This window comes from Drosophila sulfurigaster, chromosome 4 (assembly GCF_023558435.1).
Source record: "Drosophila sulfurigaster albostrigata strain 15112-1811.04 chromosome 4, ASM2355843v2, whole genome shotgun sequence".
NCBI lineage: Eukaryota > Metazoa > Arthropoda > Insecta > Diptera > Drosophilidae > Drosophila > Drosophila sulfurigaster.
In genome coordinates this window covers 120534-146164 of record NC_084884.1, presented here as the reverse complement: position 1 = coordinate 146164, position 25631 = coordinate 120534, and the positions used below count along the sequence as shown (strand labels likewise).

The 25631-nt window shown below is 35.0% G+C and overlaps 1 protein-coding gene across 1 annotated transcript in view; it reads right to left on the bottom strand.

Moving 5' to 3' along the window:
• Positions 1-3439: 3439 nt before the first annotated feature.
• The window catches only part of LOC133847015 (protein unc-13 homolog B), a 70495-nt gene continuing 48303 nt past the window's right edge, over positions 3440-25631 (bottom strand). Inside the window, 16 exon segments of the mRNA XM_062281716.1 lie at positions 3440-4017; positions 4078-4204; positions 4266-4335; positions 4338-4427; positions 8029-8127; positions 8206-8535; positions 8538-8562; positions 9231-9437; positions 9440-9521; positions 10364-10530; positions 15480-15520; positions 15523-15699; positions 15792-16074; positions 16683-16850; positions 16929-17054; positions 25452-25610. Coding sequence (XP_062137700.1) covers positions 3856-4017; positions 4078-4204; positions 4266-4335; positions 4338-4427; positions 8029-8127; positions 8206-8535; positions 8538-8562; positions 9231-9437; positions 9440-9521; positions 10364-10530; positions 15480-15520; positions 15523-15699; positions 15792-16074; positions 16683-16850; positions 16929-17054; positions 25452-25610 — 2313 coding nt within the window. The 3' untranslated portion in view covers positions 3440-3855.

Below are 25631 nucleotides of genomic sequence, written 5' to 3'. Positions count from 1 at the left end.
TTGCGTTGATAAGTTCTCAAAATTTGCTATAGTATAACTCACGCATTAATAGATGTGAAAGTCCCCATTATTAAATTTCTGTATTTGTTTCCTCAAGCAAAAATTATTAATTGCGATAATGAAGTCTCTTCCAATTCGAAGACAATTACATATGTAGATTACTTCTAAAAATGGATAATGAACCACCACTTCACAAATGGACAAGTGGAACGCTTTTGTTATTTTTGCATTTTGCACGTTGCCAGAATAGCAATATATTTGCAAATTCCACATATTTTACAGTAACCGTTTTTGGCAACCTATAACCCTAAATTTGACACGGAAATGGTAAAAACAAAATAACTTCGACAATTTTTATCTGATCGCAACCAAGGAATCATAACTACTATAGTAGTTATTGTATATACCAAAATTCGCAACTCTAGCTTTAAAATTACGCTTGTTATTCGATTTTTTTGATTTGCGGGGGCGGAAGTGGGCGTGGCAAAAATTTGAAACAAACTTGATCTGCGTGCAAACATAACAAATGCTGTCGAAAAAAATTATAGCTCTATCTCTTATAGTCTCTGAGATCTAGGTGTTCATACGGAGAGACGGACAGACACACAGACGGACAGACGGACAGACACACAGACGGACAGACGGACACGGCTATATCGTCTCGGCTGTTGACGCTGATCAAGAATATATATACTTTATAGGGTCGGAGATGCCTCCTTCTACCTGTTACATACATTTCCTGCCGGCACAAAGTTATAATACCCTTCTACCCTATGGGTAGCGGGTATAAAATTAACTAGATTCGAATATTAGATTTATAAGGTTTACTTTTTATTCTTTATTGAGAGCGACTGCTCTGGTTATGGGTTCGGTATAAACTAAAACTTGACGAAGTTCAGATTCGCTTATATTACCCATGCCCATGCCAACAGCAACCTGCCGCATCAGCACCTCTTACTAGCTCTCTCTGAGCGGCCGGCAGCAACGAGATATGTGTCAGCAATACGTTCGGCAACGATGGAAGTTGCATCAGCTGTGGCGTCAGCCGCTTTAGCTTGCCCGTGGCCTTGGTCAGTGAGAATTCGGTCCAAAGCCAGCGCAAGCTTTTCAGGAGTCAACGCACTTAGGTTAAATTATACAATAATAACTATAGTATTTATGATTTGGTTGAGAATTGGTAGTGATCAGATAAAAATTGTCGATGTTATTAAAGAACAAGTAAGAAAGCTACAGTCGAGTGTGCTCGAATTTTGAATGAAAGCAAAATATTGCGGTATTATTTTCAAAATATTCCAAAATATTAAAAATATTCTAAGTGGTATATTTAGTATATCGATATAGTACCGCATTCAAAATATACCATATGCGGCACAATATACCAGATTGTCAGCCAAACTAAGACCCCTAGTAAGTAGGCGATATTGCTTATACAAAAGTACTTCTTTAATAACTTCGACAATTTTTATCTGATCGCAACCAAATTTTCAGGAATCATGGTGTATTTTTAGTATTTTAGTATACTAAAAATACCGCAATATTTTGTTTTTATTCAAAATGGGTAGCGAGTATCTCACAGTCGAGCACACTCGACTGTAACTTTCTTACTTGTTAAAGTAATTTTTGTGTTTTAATGTCTGTTGATTCATATTAATACAAAAGTAACTGCAGTCGAAACCTACAACAATATGTATCATGATAGATAAGATAAGTGTGGATTTAAAATATGTTTGTTCTATGCAGTATTTGTGTTTGAAAATTTGGGATAGTAGCATTTTTGCCCTTATGTTGGCCCTCGTACTTCGAGCCACTACTCGAAAACAAAAATTCGTAGTGGGTCAAAATGTGCTGAAATCTTTTCTTTCTTTATTTAATTTTGTACATTTCATTATGTTTTTTATATTCTTACGTACATTTGTGCTCTGCGCACACGTTCAAATCTCTATAATACTGTGCACAATACTTTGCCTCTGGTTGGGCTAACATTCGATATTTGCACCTGCATTACTATGTTTGGCGTGCCTAACGGCGAAATTCCCATCCATAAAAGCTAAACGCCGATTACAAACACTCAGTAGGAAATGCGCTTGCAAAGCAGTTTTAGGAATACATATATCGGCAATATGTCGCCAAGTCTCCTTGACTACTTGTACCGCCGTACTTGTTGGTAGATACATTTTATGACGGTGACTGGTTTTCACACTACAACCTAAAGGGTAGCACACATAAAGTTCATTCCTCCACAATAAAATAAAGTTAATTGCATAACTAAGAAGTAATTTTTCATAATACGATCCGCAAGATAACTTAATGTTTGGCCCTAAAACTTTTATTGAGTTCACTTGTGGAACATCTTATGTCGTTAAGTTAATAAAGAAACATCTAAATCGAATCAATTTAGATTTTATACTGACTCAGTCTTCTGTATAGTCTGTATATAGTCTGTATATATACATAAGTTAACAACAATGTTGACACATTAGAATGTGGCTAAGTGCATCGACACGCGAAATGTACTCAGCCAATTCTGCAAGCTCTGCAAAGTCTGCAGAACATCCGCCACATGCCCTGGGTCAGCATAACATCGATCATGGGACACTTGCGCAACCAGCACCAACGTGGGATCGACGGCAGCAGCAGTAGCGGCAGCAAGTTTTCATTTTAAGACTTAGAATTGTTAAAAGTTGGTTCCATTTTGTAGCTGAATAAAAGCAAATCGCTTTTTTTAAAACAAACTAAAAGTTTTGTTAATTCATATTCAAGTTAAAATTGAAATTGATAACAAATTGGAAATTCAGCCTTGTTCGATTAAGAATTAATATCCATTTTAATTTATTGTATTATTTTCGCAATAAAAATAGGTATTTATAGTTCTGAAAAGTTGGTGCTAATTATGCTCTAATCTCATCCAATCCCCATTTTCAAAACGGTTCGGTAGACATTTGGTCTACAGGAAATGTTTGTAACACGCATAAGGAGTATATCTGACGCCATAAAGTATAACGTAAGACCAAACATTTCAAAAACCATAGGTCTGTGCGTAGCCAGTGAACTTTTAGACGTGTCGACGAAAACAACGTCAACGGCAACAGCGACAACTTAACTTAGTGTAAATTTTTTAAGAATTCTAAGTGGATTCAGTAAATAAAGAGACGTATTTTATAATTTATATATAATATATTGTTAATTTATATATATTCTTCATCAGCGTCAACAGCCGACGCTCCACTATGTCACTCATGAGCAGGAAGGTCATCTTCAAATCGGATCCACAGGTCGAAACATTGACGCCCTCCACTTCATCGTCATCAAGCGGTTATATTTAAACCAAGGGTGAAATTCCTGCCAATCCTGCCAAGTTTAAAGTTAAGATAACACATGGTTTCTATCACAAATGAAGCATAACATCTCATCCCTTCTAAAATTAATATTCACAGGAGCATAAGTATTATTAAATATATTTAACAAATTGTTGGGACATAAATTATATTTATACAATTAGTTATTTACAAAATTAGAAATATGTGCAAATGATTTTAGTATCAGAAAAATTGTATACAAATGAATGAATGTTTTAAAGATTGAGGTTTACAAAATGTTTACATGTTTATTTTGTTAGAGAGATTTGCTTGTGTGAGATTTTTGCCATACAATTGATATTTGGATTGAGCCATTTATATAACCAAGAATGATAAATAATATCACTATGCACAGATTATATTTAGATGTATGTTTTTATTTATGTATTTCAAGTTCAATAAACTATTTGTATGTGAATGTTTAAAATATTGGTGATAATATGAATACCCTTGTATTTCATTAGGGTTTCGCTTTTGGATTGCATTGACATACGAATGCTTATGTGCCCATTGTGGGCTCTTGTCGAATTTCAGATTTAAGTTTAACAAATTCCTTGGCCACTTCATCATTATTGCGTTGTGATAATATTCTTAATATTGTCCAACCAGTTTCATCCATTTCAATGCGTCTTTGTAAGGGCAACCAACAAGCCACTGATCCCTAAATAAAAAAGAATACATATTTATGAAATGCAAATTAATTTATGCTATAGTATAAAACCTTTTCAGAAATATCCTTTAAAGGTATCACAGCAACTCCCACAAGCCGATCTTCACGCGCAAAACAATAGTCCTTAACGCAAATGTGAAGTTCAAAGAAATCAAGCTGCTCTTCATTGCCAATAGCACTAAATTAAAATTACTCTATAAATTGTCCATATCTATATTATAAGATCACAATATACTTACAAGCTAAATGATTCGTTATACTTAGGAGACCAGTTATTTGACTTTGATTTGGTTGCAAATTTTCTCTTTTATCTTGAAGGTGCGGTCCAATGAGATTTATTTCCACAAATGGTCTAAACATTCCGGACGGTATTTGCCACTTTAAGTCATTAGCAGCCACAACTAAAATAAATTTGAGTAAAAATTTAAATAGAGAACAGTAGTGCTATGTAATTTTTGTTTTTGTTTATTTACTAAAGCCACCAATATTAAATAGTAAATATAGGTAACATAAATGGGCGGTTGCGTCCTCGTTTTCTTCCGGAATTTTGACTTCTTTAATTTATGATTTATTTATAATTGTATGCGGCTTGCTTATCTGTCTGTTCAGTCTAACATTACACCATAACAAAAATCTATAAATCAATATGAATCTATCAAAACTAAATTATACGCGATTGTACCTGGGCATACCGTTTCCTCATTCTTTTTTAGGACTATACAAAAATAGCGGGTGTTCAAGCATAAACTTGAAGATTCTACAGTGTTAGTGTTAGCCTCAAAATATATCTTAAAATTTGGGGACTTTAATATTTCATTAAATCCACTCAAATATAGGATGACAAAATGCTTAACCCATAAGTATTATATAAGGAAAATATTGAAGGTAATCACATATATACATTCAATTATCAAAGATGCATTTGACATCCTAAGAGTCAAGTGCTCATGTGCTGCGACACATTGAATAGCAAAATAGAAAGGGCTGTAAACTATGAAGGAACGTGAGGTCTCAGATAAAATTCTCCTGAGTCGTTGTGTCCATTTATTTTGGTTCTTCGAGCACTCACTTCTATACACCTTATATTCTACCAAAATAAAACAAGTAACAAACCAAAGTCGAGTGTACTCGACTGTGAGATACCTGCTACCCATTTTACATAAAAGCAATATATTTTGCGGTATTATTCCCAAAATATACCAAAGATACTACAAAAATACTAAAAGTATACCAAATGGTATATGTGGTATATCGATATAGTAGCGCATTCAAAATTTACCATAGACGGCACAATATACCAGATTGTCAACCAAAGCAACTAAGACTCCTAGTAAGTAGGCGTTTTTGCCCATACAAAAGTATTTCTTTAGTAACTTCGACAATTTTTATCTGCTCGCAACCAAATTTTCAGGAATCAGAACTACTATAGTTATTATTGTATATATCGCAGCTCTAGCTTTAAAATTACGCTTGTTTATCGATTTTTGGTTTGCGGGGGCGGAAGTGGGTGTGGCAAAAATTTGAAGCAAACTTGATCTACGTGCAAACATAACAAATGCTGTCGAAAAAAATTATAGTTCTATCTCTTATAGTCTCTGAGATCTAGTTGTTCATACGGACAGACGGACAGACACACAGACGGACATGGCTAGATCGTCTCGGCTGTTGACGCTGATCAAGAATATATATATTTTATAGGGTCGGAGATGCTTCCTTCTACCTGTTACATACATTTCCTGTCGGCACAAAGTTCTACCCAATGGGTAGCGGGTATAAATAACTGTCATGATCCCCACAAGTGGTAAGACCAGCAGATTATAAAATATCATCCTTACATCGGAAGTAGTGTAGCGTTTCCGAGGCGCTACATCGGTAAGTATAGTGAATTTGCATCAGCAGACTGGCGAATTCAAGAGCACAACAGGCGTACCAACATCATAGCTAAGGCGGGTAAACAAAAAACAGCAGCTAAGGCGAAGAATATACAAAAGTACCAGCAGCCAAAAGCAGTGACGGCTTACAGCAATAAAAACGGCAACCATCTTAAGAAGTAACATGAAGAGCATCAGCAAACTTTTGAGGTATTCAGTGACGCAGCAGAGATTTGCCACTCATCGGGGAAACATAGACAATAGAAAGGAGAGTATCAAGAACTACCTAGAAGAAAGTGATGAGTATAACTAGCAAAAATCCTCTACTGAACCCTCTTCGAGGGTACTGCCGATTTTAGCTGAGGGTTCTGCTCCTTGTCTTTCCGGCATTTGGCTGTCTGAGGATAAGAAGCAGAATCCATACGACGAGGTGTCTGGCGGTCAGACTGAAAATGCTATGGGGCTCCCATGAATAAAATCAGCCTCGGAATGGAGAATATAAAAAATTCAACTAGGGCTGGGATGTCGTTTGGTCACCGACCAAACATCGGTGGAACGCGTGACTGCTACCACCGGCGCGCATGGGGATACGGTGGGTGCAGGCCAAATCAGTTGCAACAATACTGCCACAAGGAACAACATGAGGTTGATGCGCGTGGGTGCCGTTGTCTTAACCTACTCGGACTAAGAGAGCGCTGCGTAAATCTCTACGGTGGAGGAGGAACGTGGTCTTCTTCAGTCACCTCGGCCTATCGATAGCACCAATAAGGCGACGACCCGCATTCACGCAAGGCTCAGTGGCATAGCTAACTTGTCTGTCAAGGATAAGGAGAGTCTTGCCTGCGTGAACACGTGGATGTGTGAAAACCGAATAAGCCCCTCCCAAAGGCAATAAGGTGCAGGCCGGTTCTACCGGCCCTGCCAACAAGAAGGTGGAGACCACGGCAAGCAAACGCCACGGTCCGCTGAGAGTACCAAGCAAGGGGCCCCAGTGAGCAAGAGGCTGCGAGCACCTGGCTCCAGTCAAACGGAATCGAGCAGACAAAGACAGAGAGCAGAAACTGACAGGCGGCATCTCGCCGTTACTCTCATAGACAGAGGGAAAATGTCTGCAGAGGAGTGGCGGTTGACCCATAGCAAGCTGGTCGACGCACTGTTTGTCAGGATGGAGAGCAGGTGCTTCAGCTGCTTAAAAAGTAGAACCTTGCCATTCCGATACCTTCGCCTCATCCGAACGACAAGGACACCCACACGCTGAGGTCAGGGGAGGTAGAGGCAGATCTCGGGCTAGAGAGCTTGACTGACGCCACCCTGCACCTCAACTTGACGGAGGAGGTGGGGAGGAACCGTCCATGCAGACGGGCGCCCCGCGAGTATGCAAACCTTTAATGAGTGTGCTGCAGCTCAACCTAAAGTTTTGGCACAGACCGCTGCAATAAGGTATTAGCTGCTTTGACTGAAAATCTCATATATTTTGTCATCTATGGTATATTTCTAATATATAACTTCACAAATATACTAAATAGGGTATATTTCAACATATACTTCAACATATTAATAAAAATATTTAAATAAAAATGCAGGTCTGTTTCAATATTCAAACTCAAATTACGAGCCTTCATATTCTAGTGGCAAGCTTCGTCTGTCTATCATCGGTATGAAAACCTACATACTATATATTTAGATTTTTAAAACTGATTTATATATAGCAATTTGATAGTTTTATGAAGATAAAGGTATTATGGTACATCTAATTAATGTATAATTTAGCTTCTACACTTATTTCAGACTATTAGCTCTAATAACATTTCGGTACTCAAGTGTCCGCAGCAATAAACACTTAATAATTATCGAGCTTCTCACAACGTTTGGTGCTTTTTCTGTTTTGTAGTGAATTAGCCGAACAAACAAATCGCTTTTGTAAAAATAAATTTGTAAGTCTGAAAAAATTATCTATTATATTTGTTTGTATTTCTAAATTTCTTCAAGCTCTCAGGACTAGGGTTTGTTCATTAATTTTGCGTTTGAGTTGGCCTCTTGCTACGTAACCAAATCCAGCAGACAGGGACCATCTCTTATCAGGGTTTCTTTATTGGTTAACTTAGTTGATATTGAAAATTTGTAAATATACCTTTAACGTTCACTTTATGTTCGCCGGTGCCAGGATGAGAAAATAGGTCGATTTGTACTGAAATTTCACCAACACTTTCATCTGCGTTTTCAGGATCAACTATATTTTTGATATAAAAAGTATACCTTAGCTGTGAAGATTGCAGTTGACACAGTTATTATTTTTAATTGTGCTTACCTTCATTCACCTGGCTTGAAATGAATGTTTTAATTAACGTATCTGTCATTTGAGTATACAAGCTAAGTGCATATCGTAAGCTTTGCAGCTCTGATGACTTTTCAAGAAACGTCTTTTTCAGTCCATTGCCCCCAGCATGGAAGTATTGTTTTATGGTGTCTAAAGCAACATCAAGAACAGCACACTGTTTTGGAGATAAATTCTTTTCAACTTCTTTTGAAATATCCATAACACCACTGAGGGCACTCTTTACGTCTGGTTTTCCAGCCATATGCGATTTAAATAGTCGGCCCATATCTTCAATTTTCGCATTTGATGCCAAATTTTTGCATTGTCGGTCAAGTGTTTGAACATCATCTATTAGATAATTATAAATATTAAATATTAATAGAAATAAATAAGAATACTTTAGTCGCTGGTAGTCAACTAAAAAAATTTAAAATTTTTAAATGTTTTGGTATTATTAAAATCCTCTTATGTCTATATAGATTTTCGACACGCCCACTTGCGCTCACTTAAGTCGAAAAATGGGAATAAAAGTGGTTACTACCCCTTAGTGAAATCTTATTCTAAATAATGAAAATAATGTTTGTAGGGGACAGACGATGTGGTCCTTATCACTTGGTGATCGGCAATTAGTGACTTTTAGCTCTATGATGGAGAGAACGTAACAGTTTTGGCCAAACCCACATAGGACAGAACTGGTTGTGTTCATTCGGATTGAACATATTATCAATCTACAGAGATGGGTTGAAGACCCAGTTGTCCGTCATTAATGTGTTTTTACGTGGAGATGGTATTTAGGTCGAGATGCTTACAGCTGGCTGTAAATCTGAAAAACCTTGGACTATCTCGCGCTTCTCAGTAGCAGAAATCAATTCATTCGAAGGCCTCGCTTAGGAGACATTACCCTACCCGAACGGCATCTGGGTTCTCCAGTCAATTAAACTGTAGGATTATTAAGTATCGTTTACACATAAATTTCCTCGTTTTAGATCTTTATATTTTAAATTATTAAAACTTACAGTTTTGTCAGTCATTGGGGGTAGTACAATTGTCTTTTCCAAAATTCGCATAACTATCTTCCATAGTTCTTTCAGTAAACGTTTAAGCACCGTCTTTTCACAGGACTGGGCATACAATGTTAACGACCCATCAAGAAGATCCATTAGTGGTCGAAGCACATCATCTGCCTCGACGGCAACAGCATTCCTTTGTGCCGCCTGATTTCCGGGAGCGATATTACCGCCACCCCCTTAATTGATAGCAACATGTCACCCAGTTCTCGAACCGACTGGGTTATGCGTGGCTCCAAGCTAAAAGTATATACATTAAAAGTGTTAGCGTTCTTATTAGAGACCTTCAGTTTGTTTTCAATTTCTTTCACTTCCACCCTACAAATTGTATTTTTGATTCCTGCAAATTTGTATGCAATCAGATAACAATAATATACATTTATTTAAGAAATACTTTTGTATAGCAGAAAATTACAGAAATATGCAACCATATGACGATTGGAGACGTTTTTATTTTGTAAATACGTTTGCATGGCAAAAATATACAAATATTTAATATGGTCTCAGCTGCTTTAGCTGATAATTTGGTAGGTCTAGTACTCCATGGTATATTTTAAATGAAGTGCTCTATTAATAAAGCAATTAATGTTAAATACATAATTTAATAAATATTGGTGTTAGAAATAACGCAGCGTTTCCCTAGATTTACCCTTTTTCTATCTTTTCAAGATCGTCTTTACGCAATTTAGTTTTGGAACATTTATATTGCTTTATATGCTTTTTATGCTAGTATGGGATATATACTCTTCTTATAATCGTTATGAGGAAATATTTAAAATTTGTGTTTTTCAAATATGTTCACATATAATTTAATATAAATAAAGTTTTGCTATGCGGCTAAGCTCAAATTTAAATTAAAAATTATCGGCTTAATATTTTTAATATTTTTTTGAATGCGAATGACCTCAACAACTTCCAAAAGTCATTTTTTTTATCGAATTAATAAATATTAAACATAATTTTTATTTTGTGATTAAAATAGAATTTTGTATAATATGGGTTATTATTATTGAGATCCTTTATAATTTTTATTTTATATACTAGTGAAAAATAAAATGACAAAAATAAGAAATGTATCTTACCTTATTGCAAATTGCGAAGCTAATTCGTCAAGTGCCAAATTTAAGTTCTGTTGCAGTTCTTTAAGAATGTTAGCGGCATCCTCTTCTAACTTATCACCGCCCATTGACTCAAACATTTTTTCTAATTGAACTCTTAACTGTTGAATGTTGTTCATTAATATGCAGGCCTATTATAAATTATAAAAAGTTAAGTTAATTACTTAATCATATATAAATAAATAATTAATTTAATCACTACATTATATTTAGTTAAACATTGTACACCCGCTACCCATTGGGTATAAGGGTATTATAACATTGTGTTACAGATAAATTTATATGTAAAAATACATAAACGTCATAGGCCGAGTCGATATAACCATGCTAGTCTCTCCATGTATATGAAAACCTAGATCTCGGACTGTAATAGAAAACGCTACAATTTTTAGGGAAGTCTTATAATCCGCCCACATAATCGTCACATAGCCAGCACAATTTTTGGTACATTCAATAATAACAACAGCCTTTCTGAATATATGGTTGTGATAAATATCTAATAATCTTTCTAAAAATAATTTTATAGGTTGCAGTGTCTTATCTTAATATCGAACAGTGTTCACTTATTGAAAGTGGTAGGCGGTATAGCTAGACCTTAACTTTCTTACTTGCAGATATATAATTAATTTTTCTGAATAAAAAACTGTGTTCAGTTGGTGAGTTCTAAGTGAATACAAAAAATAAATGTTTTTGGGTGTCAGAACACGAACGGAGCGAATGCACTTATCCCAAAGGATCCATTCAATTGTCAATTATATTAACCAACCACGAACTAATCAGTTCATGGATAAACTCTCATCTCCGATGTCCGGACTACGTCTAAAAATCCAAGGACAGTTCCATATTAATAATGGCGAACAGGTAAAGCAAACCTACCTTCTGTCGACTTTAAAACTTTTCACGATATCCTAGAAAATGATACCATAAAACAACTTAACGTCAAACAAGTTCGAATAAAATAGTTACCAGCATGATCCGTCAAAACTATAATAATCCGGACAATCTTTGATTATGGCATAAATACCAATTTATATACATATATCTATACTCTAAAGGTACTTTGAGAACTGTTCGCCTTATACGGATACTAACGAAGATTTATAAGCACTTACACTCCTTACAGGAAAATCTGGCAGAATATCGACAAAAGTATCAGGCAGGTATCATTAAATTAAAAAAGTCGTTATTCTAAGAAGAATTCCGTACTCTGACAAAACAGAGAAGAATTACGATTCCACCACAGATTTGCGCAAGGAAGAGTAGAGATTTTGCTTCAGACAGAGAACAGAATAGTATGAAAAGCCAAATGAGCCATTCGAGTATCTCCCATTCCTTAATAGACAAATGAATGACATTAGCATTGATATTACCGAAAAGACTCACATTTTAACTGGCTTAGCGAAATTTTCGAAGTGCGCTCAAGTCAAAAATCTAAAAGATATAATTATCCCATTAAGGGAAATGGTTATTGCCTTCGGAGTACCCCAAATAGTTGTAATAGTTGTATAACCACTCTATTATTTCAATACATACAACAAATTTGAGTGAAAATTGGTAAGGAGGTAACTTAGAGCCAGGAGACGGACATAGGATACTTTTTATCCCGTTCGACAGCGCGAATTATACTCCACCCAAATGGCTGCACTTATAATAATACATAATACATTTACGTTCGATATTATGTATTTATACATTTACATTTATTTTACAGTCAGCAATGCCGCGAGCAAGACGATCAAATCTTAAATAATGAAAAAAAAAAATAAATAAATAAAATAATGAATGGTTGAGTGACCGAGTAATTTTAGCGGCTACGAATAAAGATGAATTACATAATTCAAAATAAGATCATTGGAACAATTGACTGCATCACAAATGAAGATGAAGCCACCAACTATCCAATTGAATTTTTAAACTCTTTGGATGTGCCTGGCTTACCACCGCATAATTTACGCATAAAGGTTGGCTCCGTAGTAATCATGCTTGGTGGTTAGAAAATTGATGAACAATGTGATTTACGCTACGATAATGATAGGAAAATTTCAGGGTGAGGAAGTTCTTATTTCAAGGATCCCGATAATCCCAACCGATATGCCGTTTGAATTAAAAAGAATTAAATATCAGTACGTCTTGCATTTGCCATGACCATCAACAAATCACAAGGCCAATCGTTAAAAGTTTGTGGCCTAAGCTGCCATACTTTTAATGAAATGAAAAAGTCAAAAATACTTGTATAATGAGACGGATGGCATTAAATTTGTTAAGGGTTACAGGTAAAATATGTTTTTAAAATTAATTTGCTTAAATTTAATTAAGCTAAAATTGCATAAAAAGTTGTTGAAATCACCGGAATGAAATCGGTTAAAAAGTTTGCATCCCCTTTTTTTGTGGAAAATAACTGATTACAGTTCAACTGTTATTTTTAAATGTAAGTTTCAAATCTATATTTGCGAAGAAATCTAAAGGCAAATATATTGCTTTCAGTGGGAAGCATATATCGTCTATGCAGTGTAAAATCATCTTTATGTTTCCACGCAGGAAACTGGATATACGAAAGGCATTTTTCGCGTTGTTTACTTCTGACCAAAGCACAAATCAGCTGTTTCATCAGTAAGAAGTAAAACGTTCCGATAGCAACACGATGACCAACTAAAAGGCTACCGGCGCACGCTTGATAAACAAATTATCTAATTGCAAACCGGATTTTTCTAGAAATCTAACGGAACTTTCTAAAAATAACAAGTAAGAAAGTTACAGTCGAGTGTGCTCGACTGCGAGATACCCGCTACCCATTTTTAATAAGGGCAAAATATTGCGGTATTATTTTCAAAATATACCGAAAATACTTAAAAATACTAAAATATACCAAATGGTATATTTTATATATCTATATGGTACCACATTCAAAATATACCATAGACGTCACAATATACCAGATTGTCGGATAAAGCAACTAAGACTCCTAGTAAGTAGGCGTTTTTCCCATACAAAAGCATTTCTTTAATAACTTCCACAAATTTTATCTGATCGCAACCAAATCTTTAGGAATAAATAAATACATAAATACTATTGTTATTATTGTACACACCAGAACTCGAATCTCTAGTTTTAAAATGTGATTGTTATTCGATTTTTTATTTGCGGGGGCGGAAGTCGGCGTGGCTAAAATTGGCAACAAACATGATCTGCGTGCAAACATAACAAATGCTGTCGAAAAATTATAGCTCTATCTCTTATAGTCTCTGAGATCTACATAGGTGTTCATACGAACGGACGGACAGACGGATCGTCTCGGCTGTTACCGCTGATCAAGAATATATATACTTTATAGGGTCGGAGATGGCTCCTTCTGCCTGCTACATACATTTCCTGTCGGCACAAAGTTATAATACCCTTCTACCCTATGGGTAGCGGGTATAAAAATGCTTCTACATTGCTACCGAGAACGTATATGTCTATGCAAAAATTTTTTTATTTGCATTGACAGGTTGGCATTAGGTAATCGAAGGTAATATATTTTTGAATTAATACAGTACTTGCAGTACGATTGATATTCATCTTTTGGATAAGGGCTGAAAATTTTAGCTATGAATCCAATTTTGTTTATATTGTTCATTTGACAACATTGCTTTGATTAGTAATTACGAAACTTAGATATACCCCATGTCTTTTAAATGATGATTTCAAAATCTATTCTTCGTTTCAAAATATTTGGTAGTTTTTGCGCTATTCACAGATAAAGCGCTGTTCCTAAATGCGGAAAATTTTTCCGCGAAACTCCATATAATTTTTGAGGCCTCATTAAAAATATTTTAAGCCTATCGATACCCTTTTTGCGCTGGGAACGAAATTCCGTAGGCGTTTTTTATATAAAGTAGCGCTGAAAAACTTGATTTATAAGGTACTATCTTCGTCTCAGAAGTCGTACAGTATGGATGCATTTTTGACAAAAGCCAGCAGCATCCTGGGTGGATATCTACATAGAAGATGCTCAAGTGTTTCCGTAACTCCGGACTCGTTACATTTCCTGCATGACCATTTGGTAAAACTAGTGTTTCTTTAATCACACATTAGCCTTGCATTTTGCACGAGATGGTATTGCGCCAGCTCACGTCTAACTGAAGCGTGGAGCTTTAATTGCTTTAATGCTTTAATTTTTCTGACTAGAGATCTCAGGGATATTGGCCCATTACTCATTTTGCTGACATCGTGCCCTCCCACTCCTTTGCAAGGGTGTCTGCAATATTATTGCCTCTCGACGCCCTGATGACTTGGGATCCAATAGCTGCGGACGACTGCAGATGCGTTCACCGACTCTACTGCTGTTCTGCTCTCCAGGACAACCTTGGACTTGACCACATCTGAGTTAATAAAAGTTCAAAATTTTTTCTGAACAGATCGAAAAGAACTATATGTCTAGAAAAGGCTGAAATTGCAATAGTAGTAGCACTTTTACCCTAAGTAGTACATTGAAATTTGTATTTATTGCAATGCTAGCGAGTTTAATCTATTATATTGGAACTACTACTGATTATTATTTTTCTAAGTATATACGTAGAACAGGCATGGTTGCATGGTTATTAAAAGTTAAGGTAAATTTATTTGTTTCAATATATGAATTCTCGTCGATCAATGCATTTTATACCAAAATGCGATTGAAACACATTTTAAACTAGGAAAAATTTTTATTTTATTTGAAGTAATTAAATTAAACATAAGGTAGATAGATATATTTAATTATTGTTATTATAAGGATTTTTTGGCTTGTTTTTCATTCTACTAAAAGTACGGCAGCTAATTGACCTTCTAGCGGTTTAAAATTAAAGTCAATAAACCAATAAGTAAACTCTTATTTTCTTTTGAAAAAATCGCATTAGATGTAGAAAGTCATTTGCTTTTATTTTAAAAGACAAGCTTGCTCGATTTGCCAATCGAAAGAAACTATTGAAAGTGAAAACGGAGCACCCTTTTTTCCTTTTCGTGAACGTGAATGTAAAAGCCAGAGCAGTAGTGCTCATTAAATAATATAACATTTATTTAATATTACGTGATTTAATAGATTATGCGAATATGTACTTACAATTCGTTCGTCTCTCATGTGCTCAGGAAACTCCATTTTACTATATCAGCATAGGCAATTAGGACTTTTACAATGGTTTTGGCAAAACGTCTCATGTAACGTTTCCAAATTTCTGGATCTGGGCACTCAAGCTTACTAACAACGTCAAAACACTGAGTCAATTGAGTGAAAACGTCAACAACCGAATTTGAAAACAAAGCATGTTCGCTGCTTTTTGAAACTGCGTTTATTAAACGTAAGATTAAAAAATTAAATAAAATGAGAAAATTGGATTTAATAAGTTGGGAATATATTGACGTTAATGTTAATCTTACCCCATCCTTTTATCACGATTAAAAGCACCATGAAGGTACTCTAACGACACGTCATCATTTTCATTAAGCCATTGCATAACAAATGGTTCAAACCATGCTGGGTACTCTGGAACTGCTCCTTTATAGGGTGGTACTTCTTTAACATAGTTACTATATAGCCATTTGACGCGAAAATGTAAATTCATATACGCTGATGACTTGCAGAGCCGATGCTGTTCGTGCTCTTCAAGGGCATACTTCATATCAACTGCAAACAGACCCCACATGGTGGCAGCCGATAACTAAAGATAGATCAAGAAAACAAACAAATATAGCAACAAAATTATTCATTCGGTCGAAACACAATAAGAATTCGTTTTACGATTACGATAACTTTGTACATAAAATATATGTATAATATGTAACAGGGAGAAGGAGGCATCTCCGATCCAATAAATATTTGTGATTAGCAGCAACAGCCGAAACACATTAGGTAATTTGTTATTATAAGATCACATTAGTGTAATATGTTTATATTTTAAAGAATTTGGTGACTTGATAATAAGTTTAGCAGTATAGAATTTTTAACATTTACATAAACATTTACATTTATTTAACATTTACATAATTTGTGAACTATCCTTAATAAATTTGAGCATATGTTTATTGAAATGTAAGTATGTTTATATGTAATTAAGTATATTTGATAGATTGTAAATAAATAAAGAATATAAATAAAATTTAGGTTTTACTAATTAAAAAGTTATAACAATTTTAATATTTAATGTAATTGACGACATCCCTAAAATTGGGCGGAATACTGTGTACATTAAAGTACAATACTTCGGAAGCACAAAAATCTCATTTTCTGCAGAAGTTAACACAGTTAACAGTTTGCAGGTTTAATTACCTGTCCAATGTTTAATTCTTGAGGAAATTGATTGAGTACAGTTCCATAACTGTTCTTGTCTTCATCAATAACTGAGACAATAAGTGCAATAAGTTTATGCCAAAAGTCCACGCTGTCTAATTTAGGTCCATGGTCATCGGTATCGCGCTTAGCTTCATTCGGGTCAACCTGCGCAAAGAATTCATACATAAGAATATATGTAAGTATGATATATATGTACATATATGATATGCATTACAAACAAACCTGAAACTCTCTATTGTAAAGCTCGTAACAGTTTTCGAAAAGAAATTGATAAGTGGATCGGAGGCAAGCTTTCACACAATCCTTGACCACAGTACTTGCTCTTGGCGGACTGGACAGTTCCTGAACCTACAGATTTAAATAAAAAATGTACATATATAAAAATAAATCTTTATGACATTTTTTAAAAGTAGTTCTCTTTTCGAATCAAAATACACGGTGAAATATAATACATATTAAAAAAATTATTTCTGTTGAGGTAGTTGAAAATTTGAAAAAATTCTTCCTCAAATTCTTAAAACTACTTAAATTATAAAAGTAAATAAAATGTCCTTGACAAACCAAACTCAAATTAGAATAAATATGAATTTGATTTTTGAAGGCATGTGCATCTCTGAATTTAACTTAATAACAAAAAGTGATAACAATAAAAAAAGTATTTTATCAAAACCTCTAGTCTCTTTAAAACAAGTAAGAAAGCACACTCGGCTGTGTGCTTGACTATGAGATACCTGCTACCCATTTTGAGTAAAAACAACATATTGCGGTAATATTCTTTGTTTTTAAATTAATATGATTAATTAAATTACTTAAATGCTAACATTCATAAAAAGTTGATGAAATAATCGGAATAAAATCGGTTAAAAAGTGGCATCCTCTATTTTTGTGGGAAACAGCTGATTGCCTTTCCACTGTTGTTTTTTAATATTTAAGTTTCAAATCTTGATTTGCGAAAAGAGTAAAAGCAAATATATTTATTTGAAGGAAGTTCATAAATTATCTATGCTGGATGAAAACATCCTTAGGTGAGTTCTATCGAAGCAGGAAATCCAAAATGCGAAAGGCATTTTTTCGTGTTTACTTCTGAACAAAACACAAATCAGCTGTTTCAGCAGTAAGAAATATCAAAACGATGACTACAAATTTGTGAAAACCGGAGTACCTGAAAATGTAAATATCGATTTTGGCCCCAAAACGACAATACAAAGTGAAAACCGGAGCACGGCTTGCATGATGACCAAGACGGTGTAGCCATGTCTGACTGTCAGTCTGTCCGTTTGAAGACCTACTAGATCTCTAAGACTTTAAATATAACTTTTTTTGCAGCTTTTTGCATTTCGGAATATATTAGTAGTACAAATACAAATTTGGTATATTCAAATGTTAATACCACAATGTTTTGCTTTTATTGACGACGAGGATCTTACAGTCGCCCATACTTGACTAGGGTTTGTTAATTGTCTTTCATTGTAATGCATGTAATTACATATGTACATGTCAGAACGTATACATTTTACTATGAATATATAATAATACATATATATAATGAATATATAGCTTAGAGCCAGGAGACTGCTATAGGATACTTTTTATTCCGTTCGACATCGCGAATTTTACTTCACCGACGTGGCTGCACTTATAGTAATGAATAACAGTAAGTAGGCTGTGAGCGTAACGTATCATACACGATATTACGATATTATCTATTTATACATTTACATTTATTTTACAGTCAGCAATGCCGTAAGCAAGACGATCGAAAAAATAAAATAAAATAAAAATAAATAAATAAAATAAAGTAATGAATGGTTGAGTGAGCGAGCAACTTTAGCGGAAAAAATTGTAAAATCGGCACAATTTTAAAAATCGAAAAAATTTTGGAAAATTAAAGAAATGTAAAATCGGTAAAAATTTCGGAAATTGAAAAATTCGTAAAATCGGCAACATTTTGGAAATTAAAAAAATTGTAAAATCGGTAAAATTTTGGAAATTGAAAAAAATGGAAAATCGGCAAAATTTGGAAATTTAAAAAATTTAAAAAATCGGCAAAATTTTGTGAATTGGAAAAAAAGATAAAATGGGAAAAGTTTTGAAAATTAAATAAAAAGTAAACATCGGCAAAATTTGGAAATTAAAAAATTTTGAAAATTGAAAACAATGCAGAAACTTTGGAAATTGAAAAAATTTAAAATCGGCACATTTTGGTAATTAAAAAAAATGTAAAATCGGCAAAAATTTTAAAAATTAAAAAAATAAAAATCGGCAAAAACTTGAAAATTGAAAAAATGCAAAATTCGGAAAATTTTTGGGTCGACTAGTACTAAATAAAATATAAACAAGTAAGAAAGTTACAGTCGAGTGTGCTCGACTGTGAGATACCCGCTACCCATTTTTAATATGGGCAAAATATTGCGGTAATATTTTCAAAATATACCGTAATTCTGAAAATATACCAAATGGTATATTTGGTATATCGATATAGTACACCATTCAAAATATACCATAGACGGCACAATGTACCAGATTGTCGGCCTAAGCAACTCAGACCCCTAGTAAGTAGGCGTTTTTGCCCATACAAAAGTATTTCTTTAATAACTTCCACAATTTTTATCTTATCGCAACCAAATTTTCAGGAATCATAACTACTATAGTAATTATAGTATATACCAAATTCGCAACTCTAGCTTTAAATTTACGCTTGTTATTAAATTTATTTGATTTGCGGGGGCGGAAGTGGGCGTGGCAACATTTTGAAACAAACTTGATCTGCGTGCAAACATAACAAATGCAGTCGAAAATTATAGCTCTATCTCTTATAGTCTCTGAGATCTAGGTGTTCATACGGACGGACGGACAGCAGACAGACGGACAGACACACAGACGGACAGACGGACATGGCTATATCGTCTCGCCTGTTGACGCTGATCAAGAATATATATACTTTATAGGGTCTGAGATGCCTCGTTCTACCTGTTACATACATTTCCTGCCGGCACAAAGTTATAATACCCTTCTACCCTATGGGTAGCGGGTATAAACATTGCGGTACTGTGTTGCAGTGTTTAAATAAAAGTAAAGTTCAAAGGCATGTGAATGTGTATGACCACTCATTTCCATATGTTCGATAGGCTTTAAATGAACAAGTAAAAAGCTGCCTACTACTTATTTCGAATAAAAGCTCAAGAGCGCGCTATTATTCTTAAAATATACCCAAAAATCAGTAAATTTGAAAATTCTAAGTTAAAAAAAGACATGAGCTTTATTTATTCGTTTTAATTATAATATATTAAATCAAAAACACTAAAAATAACAATGATTTACAAAAATGGATAAAGACTATCTAAGACCCGATTGCAGTAACCGTTTTTGCCATACAAAAGTTTGCCTAAAATAACTTCTACAATTTTATCCGATCGCGAATAAATGTTTAGCAATCATAAATTCTGTAGTTGCCATTGTATGTGTCGGGTTATTGTTATTATCTTCCATATTTAATTACGCAGATTGTATACGGCGAATAAACTTGATCACGCCACTGCCAACTTGAAAGTGCCCGCCAACATTCTAGCATACCGAAAATGCTCTCCAGAAAATGCTGCAACGAACATATTTCTATCTCTGTCTCTCGCAGTGGCTCAAGCATACACGCACAACAATCGTAGTGTGTATCTCTCTTTGAAACCTCTATCCTCACGCAACATCTCATCTAACCTCACGCAACATCTCTCTCTCTCTCTCATGTTCGCATCGAACTATCCTGACCATCTTGCGAATAGAAGGATGAATGTGTACTAACAAAGAACCGTTATAGTGTAGAGACAAGAAATGTCACTTGGTACGCGTATTTGATTTAAGTCTTTTACACTGACTACCATAATTTAAGATCCGATACGGCCATTCTGACAATTACACGTCCTCGTGTACTGTAACCTTAATATTACAAATATGACTTATAAATCCGTGATTATAGCTTGTGTTTTCTTTTACTCGTCAATTTCAAATACCATTTATTTATTCGATATATTACCTTACACTTAACATTTTCTCTTATTTTATAGTCTTTCATTATTTTACATTCTACAGAACATCATAAACAAATTTCAATTCTTATTCTCATTACATAATCAAATTCATGTTAACATTTAATTCATTACATTTGCTTCTCAGCAATTCAAAATTCGACTCTAGTTATCGTCACTATGATTTCCTTTTGATTAAGAGCATAGTAGATAGCTCAAATCTCAAAACCATATCTTTAACTCAGACATTTCAATCAAATATTGTCATATCAACCATGCGTAAACTTTGCATCCGCCAGGTTATTTCCAGTCAAATTCTCAAACACATCCGCCATTCACAAACATTTTCCTATCGAAGTCTATTGCAACTTCATTTCAACCATTCCATACTCTATATGGACATTTTGTTAATCACATAACATATCCTCTCACACGGATATATTATAACCATTTCAACGATTCTCAGGCGGGCACTCCATAACCATCTGGCATCTTTCTGAAATCTTTATGACAATATTTATAAGTTCTTTTATTATGCAATGACTTCAAGATATATCTATCTCCTTCTAAAACTTCACTGAGCAAAAATGGTCCTTTAGACTTTGCATCCAATTTAGTTTAATGTCGTTCTTCATTTTTCAGTAAAACAAAATCTCCAATTTTAGGTCGTTCAACTGCTGCTTTATTTTTATCGAACATTATTTTGTCGTAACTAGCTTGATTATTCATATTTTCAATTGCCCTATCTCTAGCATTAACTTTATCTACCTCCATCTCTGTATCATACGGTGGAATCAAGCCCACAGGACGAGCCTCCTTGCCGACAAGCAACTCTAGGGGACTTGCTTTGGTTGCACTACTAACTGTGCAATTCAAGGCAAGTTGTACCTCACCTAAAGCATCTTGCCAAGATCGGTGACTTGATTCAACCGTTGACAGATTCTTAAGTGTACTCACCTCCTGTAGCTATAAGATGAAGCTTAATCTTCTGTGATGTACAAAATTCTGAAAATTTCCCACTAGTAAAACATCTACCCTGATCAGCTATTATACGCTGCGGTATTCCGAACAAAGAAATAGATGATTTCATTGCCTGAATACAACCATCAGAATCTAATCTTAAAGTATGGAACAAATAAACAAATTTTGTTAAAGTATCAATTTGTACTATCACATATTCCTTAAGATCATTCTTCCCACTTAATTTTCCAGTAATGTCGATATGCTCTGTGTGCCATGGCACATTCACTTTTGGAATTGGATGTAACTTGGCTTGTATCTTTCCAGATGAACCCTTAACAGTTTTACATGTAATGCAGCTATCGACAAACTTTCTAACATATTTATTCATCTTAGCAAACCAATAATATTGATAAGTCTTGTCAAGAGTCTTTTTCCATCCCAAATGCATGATGGACTCGTGCACTTGATTTATTACTGACCATTGAAATGCATGGGGCACTACTGGCAAACAACGGGTTCTTCCATTTCTCTGAACTTTACGAAACAAAACACCTTCTCTCAACTCATAAGTCTGTGCAACATCATCTGTCAACTCTTAAGTTAAGTTTATTAATGATATCAGTGATTTTAGAATCCTGGCGCTGTTCAGCAGCAAGCCAGTCACTTGAGATTTCTGCCAAGTTTACACGCTTTTCAGGGACTTTTAAACTTTGGTGGCTTCGTGAATATGATTTCTCGATAAAAATCCACATGTGCCATGCGCTTTCCTTCTCTACAATTGATTTTTAAATCAAACGACTGCAAATACGCCCATCAACGATGCACTCTTGGTGTTAGATCAATCCTTGTCCGCGATGATTTAAGAGCATTACAATCAGTATACTCTACTAACGTACGACCAACTAAATAATGACGGAACTGTTTAACGGATTCTACCACAGCCAAGGTTTATAATTCGTATGAATGGTATCTAGACTCTGCAGGGAAGTAGTTTTACTAAAATACTCTATTACATGAGGACTACCATTGATTCGATGCATTAACATTGCACCATAACCGTAAGAGCTTGCATCTGTGTGTAACTCTATTGGATGTTGTGGATCAAAAATAACAAGTACAGGCTCATTTATAAGGATAACAATAATATTTTTCTAATATCTTCCAACTCGTTATTCCAATTAAACACACTCGAAGTTAAGGAATATATCGGTTTCATAATCTGTGAGAACCGAGGCACGAATTTTCGAAAATAAGACGCCAGTCCTATAAACTGTCTTACGCTACGAACTGTTTGCGGTGGTGGCAAGGAATTTAACGCAAGAATTTTTCGCGGATCAGGTCTTAACTCTCCAGCTCGTACCTCATACCCCAAGTATTGTACAGTAGTTTTTAAGAATCCACATTTTGCTATGTTAAAAGAGAATCCTGCTGCAGTCAATACATCCAAAACAATCCTCAATCTTTGCATACCTAATTCTATGGTAGATGACACCACCATTATATCGTCCATATAGACTATTACATAAGAATATGCAAGATTTCCCAATGCGTTTATGATGGCTCCCTTTAAAACTGACGGGGCGTTCTTGAGGCCAAATGGCATTGTCAGATACTCATAGTGCCCATCAGGTGTAACAAACGCGGTATATTCAACAGAATCGGGATGAATGGGTATCTGATGGTATCCACTAGCCATATCCAGACAAGTAAAATATTTTGCACCCGCTAGTCTAGCAATCTGATCGTTAATAAGTGGTAAGGGATATCTGTCAGAGACAGTATTGTTGTTCAGTTCACGATAGTCAACGCAAAGTCGATCGGATCCATTTTTCTTTTAACCAAGAGTATAGGACTAGCATAGGGAGAACAATTAGGTCGAATAATGTTACAGTTTAACAATTCCGTTATCCTATCACGTACAATTTCTTTTCATTTGGACTCAAACGATATGGACGCCGCTGCACAGTTTTGTTTGGATCAATTAATCTAATAGTCATTTCACCCGTATTAACCTTTGTGAAAGGGATTCCATAAATAAATGCAGCTGAATAGTCTTCAAGTAATTTAATTAAGTTTTCCTTGTCATTACCAATCATTTTAGTATCAACATTAAGTAACAAGGCAGATGGCTCAGTTACTTTACAGACGTTTACAGATTTAGACTTAACAAATTGAAATTTATCAGGTGTCAAAATGAGTTCGTATCCCTGACTAAGGATTTCCCTACCAATTACAATATCATTTGTGAGATGCTTATCTGCTATGACGTGAAACAGTATTTCTACAATATTTCCATTAATAATACATTTAGATAGTTTTTGTAGCTTACTGGCTCGCTTGCAGTCGCCGCTATTACCATCAGTACTTCCAGCACCACGCTTTTGTCAAATGTAAATGCTTTCAGTTCCATCTGGAGTTGACTTCTAGGTTGTACATTTGACGAAAACATCATACGCTGCAAACAGTTGTCAAAATTGGCATGTGCGCAAGTACCGTGGATACAGCTATTTCCTCGACGTTCATATTGCGCCATTTTGTGGTCAATGACGTCACCATACGGCTTGCGTACACTTCAGGGCACTCATTGTGGGCTGGATGTATAGTTCTTTAAACTGCTCCCAATTAATGCCGGGATAGCAGATCTGTGCAAGCCACGATGAAGCACTGCCCTGCATACAACATCATGATAAGTGCGCTGCCATCAATCTGCTGTTTATCCATAATAATGCTAGCCGTTGCACACCATTGAGTCGCATCAGCTCCAGTTACATCTGGGTTAAATTTTGGCAAAACCACTTGATTTTGTGGACGCACAGCTTTGCAGTTCCATAATGGTACGCCACTGATCTTCAGAAAATGCAGGAGTTGGCACTGATCCCACTTCTGATGTCGAGTTATTGTTATTATCTTTCATATTTAATTACACAGATTGTACACGGCGAATAAACTTGATCACGCCACTGCCAACTTGAAAGTGCCCGCCAACATTCTAGCATACCGAAAATGCTCTCCAGAAAATGCTGCAACGAACATATTTCTATCTCTGTCTCTCGCAGTAGCTCAACAATACACGCACAACAATCGTAGTGTGTATCTCTCTTTGAAACCTCTATCCTCACGCAACATCTCTCTCTCAAACATCTAACCTCACGCAACATCTCTCTCTCATGTTCGCATCGAACTATCCTGACCATCTGGCGAATAGAAGGATCAAAGTGTACTAACAAACAACCGTTATAGTGTAAGTCTTTTACACTGACTACCAGATCAGACATGTGCAATATTTCGAGCTTGGATTTTTCTCAATTTTGCTGGGGCGAAAGTTGACGTTATATTTGTGAGTGCCAAATATCGCGATCTTAGTCGTTAAAATTCTTTTGCGAACTGTTCTGCGTGACAAAATCTAAAACTTGATCTGCATGCAATAATAAAGTACCGTCGAATATGGACAAATGTTATAATTTGGCTAGTATAATAAAATATTTACATAATTTACATACATATCTCAAATACAACGTTTTATTGAGAAAACATTAAATTTGGAGTACAAATTGAAATCAAAAAATATTCATACATGTTATATAAAAATTCCCTGAGATTGAGAGTGCGCCTAAAATCTTACACTCTATTTTGATTTTATTTTTGATAATCGGTTGACTTTTAAACATAGCTCGCAAATAACTGTCGACCGGTTTTCCTCTTATCTTAAAAGTTTTAAGATAAGAGGAAAATCAAATTGCAAGTTATGTGTAACCTCACTTACCTTCATTCGAAAAAATGTTATACTAGTCAATAGATCAACGGTAGATTTTAGGTCCATAAGTTTCTCTTGACTCGACGCTGGGAAATTATTCCTGTACATTGATAGATCTATTCTGAGAGAATTGTGCAGTTGGTCCAACAGTTTAACAAACTTTTCCTTCTGTAATTAAAAAAATTCCAA